Source organism: Centruroides vittatus, unplaced genomic scaffold (genome assembly GCF_030686945.1).
Source record: "Centruroides vittatus isolate TY-2023 unplaced genomic scaffold, ASM3068694v2 contig_7, whole genome shotgun sequence".
Lineage (NCBI taxonomy): Eukaryota > Metazoa > Arthropoda > Arachnida > Scorpiones > Buthidae > Centruroides > Centruroides vittatus.
In genome coordinates, this window is record NW_027122442.1 from 2,508,019 (window position 1) to 2,518,474 (window position 10,456).

The 10,456-nt window shown below is 27.3% G+C and overlaps 1 protein-coding gene across 1 annotated transcript in view; it reads left to right on the forward strand.

The window, feature by feature from the left end:
* Positions 1-10,452, forward strand: part of LOC136980408 (centrosomal protein of 135 kDa-like) — a 56,673-nt gene extending 46,221 nt beyond the window's left edge. The window contains 7 exon segments of the mRNA XM_067276514.1: positions 3,388-3,573; positions 3,633-3,842; positions 3,934-4,136; positions 4,204-4,308; positions 9,877-10,107; positions 10,191-10,266; positions 10,336-10,452. Coding sequence (XP_067132615.1) covers positions 3,388-3,573; positions 3,633-3,842; positions 3,934-4,136; positions 4,204-4,308; positions 9,877-10,107; positions 10,191-10,266; positions 10,336-10,350 — 1,026 coding nt within the window. The 3' untranslated portion in view covers positions 10,351-10,452.
* The last annotated feature ends 4 nt before the right edge of the window (positions 10,453-10,456 follow it).

A 10,456-nucleotide genomic window follows, 5' to 3' on the forward strand; every position in this document is an offset into this window, starting at 1 on the left:
ATAAAAACACGTGCGTATTCGAATGCAATGTTGTGTCAAAATTTCAAAGGAATCGGTAGGAACAAACAAATGTTATATTTTATTTATATAGATAGATAGAAAATGATCTGCTTTAGTCCATTCTCACAGAAAAGCATAATGCCTCACAGAAAAGCAAACTTAAGTCGTCGGAAGTTAGCGCCATCTGTTGGACATGAAAGTCTTAATCCATATATAAATATATTTTTGAAAGGGAGGAAATGGTGGTCTTCTCATATGCCACAAACCTTCACGGGAGTGTATTAAGCAACTTCCCGAAGTTTCATGGCAATCGGATAACTGGTGTGGTAATGCATGAAGGACAAACACACACACAGACACACAGACAGACACATTCGTTTTTATATATATATAGACAAATAACAATAATATAAAAAATAAAAAAGCCTTCCTAATTTTTACTTTACAATATAAAAGTTATATTGCATGATAGGCCGTGCAAGAACTTGCAACAAGCTGTGTGTTGCCAACCCCTGCTGTAGAAGATAAATGAATGCTTCTATGCCTGTATAGTGGATACTTGGTTGAGGATATAGAAAATATGCGTGAAAGCATTGTGGAAGATAATTTGAGTATCCATTGGACACCATTCAAAGTAGCAGTGTAGTCTATGTTCAATGTTGTAGAAAATTTTAACAAAAGATTGTATATGCATTCTTACAAGATTCATTTGACTCAAGAACTGCTCAAACAAAACATTCAAGTCATTGTTGCAGAAAAAGACCTTAATTGAGGTCTTTTTCTGCAACTAAGGCAGCATTTAACCAATGTCATATTTCATGTGTAAGGCTTCACTTTCAATAAATGATATTTGACAAAAAGAAACCGAACTATTTTAATTTAGTAAAAATGAAACCAGAATTTAATTAGAACTGTTTTAGTGTGAAAAGAAAAGAAACAGCACACATGAATTAAGTGGCATATTTGATTGATGAAATTATTTTATTATTTAAAAACTGAAGTAATTATAAGGAATTAAAAAATAAAAAATAACCCAACTATAATTTTTATGGTTAGGACTGAGTTTTTAAAGAAATTGTAAATTCTAATAACAACAGAAACTTTAATCAAGTCTGTCCCCACTCAAAACATGACATATGAGCATCCTCTATCTCCCCATTCCCTTGACTTTTAACTACTAAAATCTAATAGCATCAATGCCCCATACATAGAAATAAATTTATCAAGTTTAAAAATTTTTGGTTCACCCGGTCCTGAGATGTAGTGCAAAATAAATGCATGTGCATTCACACACACATACCAATTTTTGTAAGGGATTTTTTTATTTTAAGGCTTCTGAAGTGTCAAAACACTGAGAAATGCAAAAATTCAGGTCAAAATTTGACTAGTCACTATACTTTCCCTATGTTATATTCTATAACAGCCAGAAGAGTAATTCTGTTTAAGTTTTTATTCTATTGTTATTTTCAGTTTACTCTAAATCAGTTAATTATAGTAATCTGTTTTTAGATTACCATGAAAAAATTATAAAATATTACATAAAAATTTTTTATTTTGTTTTATTTTTCATTACTTTTATATTTATGATTTTATTTTTTTATATTAATCTTTACTCCCTTTGCTGTTTATATTCATTTCCTTTTTTTCCTGTTGTATTATTTTTTTTCAAAATTAAAATATGTGGACATAGAATTATATATTGTTCTAAACTTATCCAAGATTTCAATTTTTATCATCTGTATTAATTAGCAGCTAAAGCTTTTTCACATTAAGGTTTGTAACCTCTAAAAAACGATCTGCATTAATATGTTCAAGTTTTCCTATCTAATATGTGCAAAGCATATGGGTATATAATGAAAATATATTTAGTTTATCATCATTATTTATACAAACTATACTTGTTTTCTTTCAAAACTTTTTTGTTTTATTTTTGATAGTATCACATTAATAATAAAGAATTTCACATAACATTTCTATTTCTGCTAATTTATTATAAAATATTTTATAAGAAATTATTAGACATATAAATTTTATATTCTTTTATGAAATTTTGTGATCTTACCTTTTTTGTAGAACCTTCATTATAAATTCACATGTGAAGTTATTTGCTTTTTTTATTCTATAAATGGAATAATATCTAACATATATCTGACTTTATGTCCCTTATGATAGTTTTTGTTTTTAATTCATTAATATGCAAATTAAATAATGCCCCTGAGAATTCCACTCGAATAAACTTTTGAAATTAGATTGACCTTAAAAATAGGACATTATTTAAGGTCAAATCTATTCATATATCAGTTAGTATATTTATCTTTATCAAAATATGATAAATTAGAGGAAATGACTAGGAGGAAAAATGTTTTCCTCTTAGCTATTTCTGTTCATTTAACAATCAAATTCTTGATTACATCAATCTTCAAGACAATGTTTTTAACATATTCAATTTAATATCATTTGAATACCCAGTTTTATATTTCTATTCATCAGTAAGTTAATTTTAAAGCAAATATTTTTTTATGGTGATGTCCAAAAAAAAAAATAAAAAGTACGAACAAAAAAGTTATAATAAATATTTATATTTGTTTAAAAATTAAGTATTTATTATTACATTTAAAGAAATGTATATTTAAAAAATAAGGCTACGTAATTTAAACTTCATACAGAATTTATTTATATTTATTGTCTTATCTTTTACCTGTTTAATTTGTTTTAATATTTATTAATAAAATGTTATTAAAGGTTAATAATCGAAAGTTATAGTTCTAAAACACTAAGTTTTCAAATGTCTCAAAATATTTATTATATTAGTTACAAATTTTGACAAATTAATTGTTAAAACCAGACAATCTGTTGAATTGTTGGGCTGTGATTAGGTTAAGTTAACCATTATTATTATAATCAGATTTTTACTTTGTTAAATGAATGTTAAAAGATAAAAAAGTTTTTCAAAAAATAAATTATTTAATCAAGGTTTAGTTATTATAAGATTTAGTTAATTAGTTAATTAAATGATATAAAATATATATTATTTTTTGGCTTCTTAAAAGAAATTGAATTATATTAACATTATCGATAGTTTTAGAATAGTAAAAAATTTATTAATGCTTATACATTGAATTATTTGGATCACTAATGAAAAATGAGTGAGTTAAAATTTTTCAAAACGTTTTAAGATTTAATTTAAAAGAATCTATTAAATTTTATTATTACTAGAAAAATTAAAATACAATCTTTAAAATATCAAATTAAGTTTAATAATTGAATTTTTTTTAAATTTTAAAAGCCTTTGAAATTCATATTTAAATAAAAATTTCTTAATTTAAATATATTTCTGTGTTTTAAAATTATTATATTATTTAAATTTCATGAGTTTTTAAATTTTAGGAACAACAAAGAATGGAACTGCTTGAACAATATAGGAGTTTAAATGAAGAAAATGTTCAATTAGAAACTCAGACACAGCATTTAGCTTCAATAAATTCATCCACAGAACTAGAAGTATTAGTGAAAGAAAAAGAATTGAAAATGTGCCATGATAGGATTTCTGCCCTTGAAGATGAAATTGAAACAGTGAGAAAAGTTTTTTCTTTTTATTGTTTATATTGATGATTTTCTATTAAAAATAATAGCATTTGAGTGCAGAACAAAAATATCGCTCAGAAGTAAATATGTTGAATTCATCTGTACACGATTTAGAATTAGAATTACAACATACTCAAACAATGATTAGACAGTTACAACAGGATTTGGCATCTACACGATCTCTCTGTGTTCAATTGGATTCTACGAGAGATCAATTACAAAGGCAAAAAGCTAATGATGAAGCTGAGAAGGAACAGGTAGGCCCATACAGTAATAGTATCTAAAATTTTAAATAAAAGCAATTGACAAATTTTCTTTAATCATTTTAATAAAATTTCTTTTCTAAAGTTATTAACTCAAATTCAAAAACTTCAAGAAGAAACTAAAATGTTGAGATCTCAAATTTCAAATGAAAGAGCTTCTGTCTTAAATTTGGAAGGTGTATTAACAGTATCACGAGAGAAAGAATTTCGAAATCATTTAAGTGTTCAAGAACTTACAGCTGAAGTCAAACTATTAAGAGAAAGATTGAAAGAAAATGATGAAAGATTGTAAATATTGTTTATGATATTTATTAAATTTGTTTATATAATCTGAATAAGATTATTTTTCTTAAAGAGAAATGCAAAGTAAAGAATTGGCTAGTTCTCGGACAAAAGTGGCAGAATTAGAAATGGCATCAGAAAGATTGAAAAGACAAGTCACAAATGAAAAATATGAAAAGTAAGATTAATTTTTATACTTTTAATACAGTAGAGTCCCGAAAACTTGGCCTAATGTGGACCGAAGGGTGGCCGAGTTTGTGAAAATGCTGGGTTATCGGGAATGGGGTTAAAAAAGAATAAGTACAGAGTGTTTCCTCAGAAAATACTGTGCTGTACTTGTGTGTATTGTTTGCTTGAGAATACGACAGAAATATACTGCCCAAATACCCTTAAACAAAGGAAAAATACATACTTATGAAGGCATAGAGCCTTTACTACATGAAAATGAAAATTAATGAATTCACAGTCATTCACATCGAGTTACACAACGGGGTTAAGAAATCGACTAACCCTGGCAAAGGCTGCAGGTAGACTGAACGGCTGAGCGCATGCCGGTGCCAGACACGTGGTGGAGGAGCGGGAGTGTGGCCGAGTTATCCATACTGTTGGGTTATCGAGTGCTGAGTTTTTGGGACTCTGCTGGACTATAATTTGAAGCTTTGAAAACATTTGAACTTTTTTAAAACTTCAATTATTTATTTTGATAATTTTCCATTGGTTTTTAATCATAAATTATAGTTTAACAAATTCACTCATATAGTTTTATCATCATTACTTTTGAATTTCTGGATTATTTTACATAGAATTTCTTAACATTCTCACAAAATTATCTAAATGAATAAAAGGAAAATTTAATATACTTTATTCATAAGACTTCAAAATATTTTGAACTTAGAGGTGCTTTGTTCAACAGATTGTACTCATATTAAAATTTTTGAAGAATGAGAAGTTGCATAGGTTCTTTATTTTTTTTATTTCTTACTTTTGGAAGCATTTTTCAAATTTTATGGACACAATTTATTAAGTAAAAAGTACACAATAAAAATTTGAATTAATGAATAGGGTAATATAAAATAGATATGAATATTATCTAGAAAGTTGATCACTACTTTATTTTGCATATAATCAGAAAATTTGTATCTTGTAGAATATAGAAAACATTGATAATTATGTTGTATTCAATCAAAAGATAGATTAATTATTATGTTTAGAATAACTGATCTGATATTTATACTGTAACAGAAAAGTGATCGTCACCTGATTCATTCGATTAATGAATTATTTATAAAAATTCGTTTTTATTTTGATACATAATTTTTTGAACAAATTCAATTTTTAAAACCATTATTTCCTTAAAATTTTGATCCTTATTTGGATTAACATTTAATAAAACTGATTAAAAGAACTGGAAAATTTAAAAATATAGTTACAGATTCTGATATTGCATATTTATAAAAATAAAAGAGCTAGATTCAGCTAATTGTTATTTATCTATAACTGTGATTTCTGTAATTAGAGAACTACAATATCAGTGTTTAACTGATGAAATCCTCTAAGACTGGCAGATTTTTGATGTTTTGCAGATCGGCAAGCTTCCATCAAACCACGACATTTTCCAATTATCAGTCATAATTTATAACAGGTATTTATTCTATTTTCAATTATTGTAATCTGAATAAATACCTGTTATGACTTTCCATGGTCAAAATAAATGTACTTACTGAACAAAACAAAAAACAGTTCAAATTAAGTAAACAAATTTATACTGTAGCAATTATTTTTTTATATAGTCTATGATTAATATATTATCAGCACACATCAGACAGTGCTGAATAGTGTTGAATATGCTAATTGCAGAGATAACATATACAGTGAAACCCTGATTTATGAGCTTATTCTGTTCTTGAAAACTTATAAATCAAAATTGCATAAATAGGGATAGGCTTTTTCCATTATTTCTTACAATCAAAATTTGTTCCTCTTTTCAGCATAATTTATTCATTCTATTCATATTCTCCAAATAAGATTAAAAGTGCTACAGAACAACCCATTTAACCGTCAAACAATGATTCAAAATAAAATGAATAAAATATAAGCAATAGATAATTTACCAATATAGGAGGAATTAGTATGACGTAAAATTCTTGATAAATATTGTATTTGCTTCTTTCATCTATTTATTTATTTAATGAAAAGAAAACAAAAGTTAGTTAGACAATATATAAGCAAACAAACAAGTATAATAAAACTGTATAATAATGTAATTTCATTAGTGATCGCAGAGATATACAGTATGTGAAGTTTAGTGAACTTTATTACAATGAATAGTACTATCTCTTGTGATTGAAGACAAGTTAGATGAGACTTTAACCTAAGAGCAGTATAATCAGTGTGTGTGGGAATTTCAGTCTCATTGAATTCATGATTAGAATATTTTATTATTGAAATATTGAAATATGATATATATTCAACAGAATATATATCATATTCTGTTGAATATTTCATCTTGTGAATGGAGAATATCATATTCATATATCATGCGGATAAGAAGTTTTCAAAATTTGGAAGTAGTCTTTGCCTAAATGGCAATAATATTAAACACATTCCATTTTGTTCTGTACAAAACAATCAGCGATGTTCATACTGATTCATCAATACAATTTTTCCTTTTGTAATCATGCCTAGTTTTGTGCCAGAAAAACAGCATATGCGGGAAGCTCTGCTTTTCTGCTTCAATTTGAAGAAATCGGCTGCCGAAGCTCATCGAATGCTTGTGGAGGCCTATGGCGACAGTGCTTTATCGGAAACCACGTGCAGAGATTGGTTTCGTCAGTTCAAAGACGCAATTTTGACCTGAGCGACAAGAAGCGTGAAAATCGGCCCAGGAAGGTTGAAGACCATCAATTGCAGGCTCTTTTGGACGAGGACGATACCCAATCACAAAAAATGCTTGCCGAGCAACTGGGTGTTACTCAACCAGCTATTTCCATGCGTCTACGTGCCATGGGAAAGATTCAAAAGATCGGAAAATGGGTGCCGCATGAATTGAACGATAGGCAGATGGAGCGACGCCAAAACACATGCGAAATCTTACTTGCCAGACAAAAAAGAAAGTCGTTTCTTCATCGGATTCTAACTGGCGACGAAAATGGATATATTTTGAGAATCCTAAACGCAAGAAATCGTGGTTGATCCAGGAAAACCATCAACATCTTCCCCAAGACCAAATCGCTTTGGACGGAAGACGATGCTGTGCGTTTGGTGGGATCAGCAGGGTATCGTCTACTATGAGCTGTTGAAACCTGGTGAAACTGTCAATGCCCACCGCTACTACCAACAACTGATCAAATTGCATCATGCTCTGCGTGAAAAAAGGCCAGATTATCAGCAAAGACACAACAAGCTGATTTTCCTCCACGACAATGCACCATCGCACTCGTCAACATTGGTCCAAAACTACTTGAAGACACTCGACTGGGAGGTGCTACCCCATCCCGCTTATTCACCAGACCTGGCCCCTTCTGACTATCACTTATTTTCGTCGATGGGCCATGCGCTCGCTGAGCGCCACTTCGATTCTTACGAAAATGTCCAGAAATGGCTTGATGAGTGGTTTGCCTCGAAAGAAAAAGAATTTTTTTGGCATGGTATCCACACATTGCCCGAGAGATGGAAAAAAGTGTAGTCGAGACTTTAACTAAGAGCAGTATAATCAGTGTGTGTGGGAATTTCAGTCTCATTGAATTCATGATTAGAATATTTTATTATTGAAATATTGAAATATGATATATATTCAACAGAATATATATCATATTCTGTTGAATATTTCATCTTGTGAATGGAGAATATCATATTCATATATCATGCGGATAAGAAGTTTTCAAAATTTGGAAGTAGTCTTTGCCTAAATGGCAATAATATTAAACACATTCCATTTTGTTCTGTACAAAACAAAATTTATGTGTAAGACATGATGTCATCCAAAAAATATGTGATATTTAATTCTATGTTTAATAAAGACTTTATAATTTTTTAAATATATTTTGATACATAAATTTTAATTAAAAAACAATATAGATTACATTTTAAAAAATAATTGATGAAGTATATTCCATTAAATGGAACCAAGTAAGATACAGAAAAAAAGCAATTAAACCTGAATGTGGTTATCAAATCAAATCGATAATGTACGCTTTCTTTCAAATTTAATGCACTGGAAATTAAAAAGTTGATATAGATTGACTGAGTTAGTAGATGTATGTTATTGTGTAAAAATACTTTTTTCAATGCACATATATATTCTAATATTGTAGATATTTTGTAAATTTGTGTGTTCTTGATGACTTGAATTAGATTTTTTCTTATACAAGCAGTTCCCAACTTTTGTACTTAATTTAAGTAACACATTGTCTGAAAGTCAGACAATAGAGTTGTATGTTATAAATGGTATTCTATTCCCATAGAGCTAAAATGAAAATTATAAATTTTTTTAAGATAGGAAAATTATAGTTTTTTTACAATGCATAAAATATTAAAAAGAATGTTAAAACTGTAGATTATGTAGATATTGTCTCTTAGACAATAAAAATTAATTTTTACAAATGATTTTGATGTTACTGAAACTAAAATTGGCAGAGAGTGCTATCATGCAAAAGCACAATTTTTGCCAGCTGAAAATGTATGAATGTACAAATTTGATATATATAAAAGGTGATTTAACATTATTAAAGTATACAAAGTATTGTGCATGAAAGAAAATCTAGGATTGCTTGTATATCATCATTGTATCAAGTCGTCAATTTATATTCTATCTGCATCCTATTTTAATATTTAATTTACAAAGTGTTTCATATTATTTCCTTAATATTTGTAATAACAAATTCATATTATCTTATTTATTTTAATTTTCATTTGATTACCTTTGAAAACAAAATTTCTTTAAGAATTAATTGTTTATTATTGAAAATAGATTAAAGTTTTTTGCTTATAAAATTTTTATATATTTATTAGCAAGGAAGTTTTAAAATTTTAAACACAAATAATAATATATATTAGATATGAATTTTGAAGCTATAAATAGATTATTTAATTCTTGTTTATAGGAAAGTTGTTAGAAAGAATGTTGAAAAGATAAAAAAGTTTGCTTATTATAAGCATTATTCTCATAAATTCATTAATAAACTGTAGAAAGGAAAATTGCTTCTAAAATCTACATCATTAATTACAACTAAATCTATCTGCAACTATTATTATTCTGAATTAATATTCTTCAAAATTACACATTTCAATGGATATTATTTCAGATTTAGTCACATATGCTAAAATTATACTTGAATTTTTTTTAATTATTTACATATGTACAGTACTGTACATTTTAATACTAAATTTGAAAATGGCATCATCATCATCATCATCATCAGTAAAGTTAGAAAAGTTACAAAGATTGTCATTGTTTTGCATATAAAGTTTGTGGCTTTGAATCTGAAATTCTTTTTTGATATCAAATAACATTACAAATATTTTATTGTTGAAACCACTAATTTAAAAGATTAATAATACATCATTAATGACTTTTGAGATGATATAATTATTTCCACAGTTATGTTTATTTTATTGCACAATTTTTTCTCTAGTCATTATTACTGATAATTTCATTAAAAAAAAGAATCAGTATAGTTCAATAAACTTTAATTTGTAATTCTTCTTTGATAAAAAATTGAATTTTTAATTAAAAATCTTTCTTTAGAGAAAAAGCAAGTCAGGAATTGAAAAGATTACGACGACAACATCAGTTTTTTGATTCCAGCACAGGATCTTCGGATCCTCATTCATCTCCTCAAAGCTTACCATCTAGTAGTCATCATATTTTATTTACACGTTTTGATAAACAAGTTCAAACCTCGCCTCTACGTGACCAAACTTCAATAGAAAAACATACTGATTTTGTATATACATCCTTAACAGAAGTATCTACAAAGTGAGTTCATATTCTTTAACCAATATTTAAAACATCTATTGATCAGTTAATGTTTATTTCTTAATGATGATATTATTTTAAAGCAAAGAGAATTCTCAGCAGAAAACCATTTTAATTCAGAATTCAGATGAAGAAAATAGTTATAATGTAGAATCAAAGGTAAGAAAAAAATGTTTAAATTTTTACATATTATGAGTGCAATTATTTATCATGGAATTCTGTTTTCAGGATAGTCAAAAATAAGAAATTTAATTGTACAGAATTTTAATAATCAGATTTATAAAGTGGTTTTGTTATGTATTAAAACTGATTTATTTTAAAATAATAAATATAAAAGAAAATATATTTA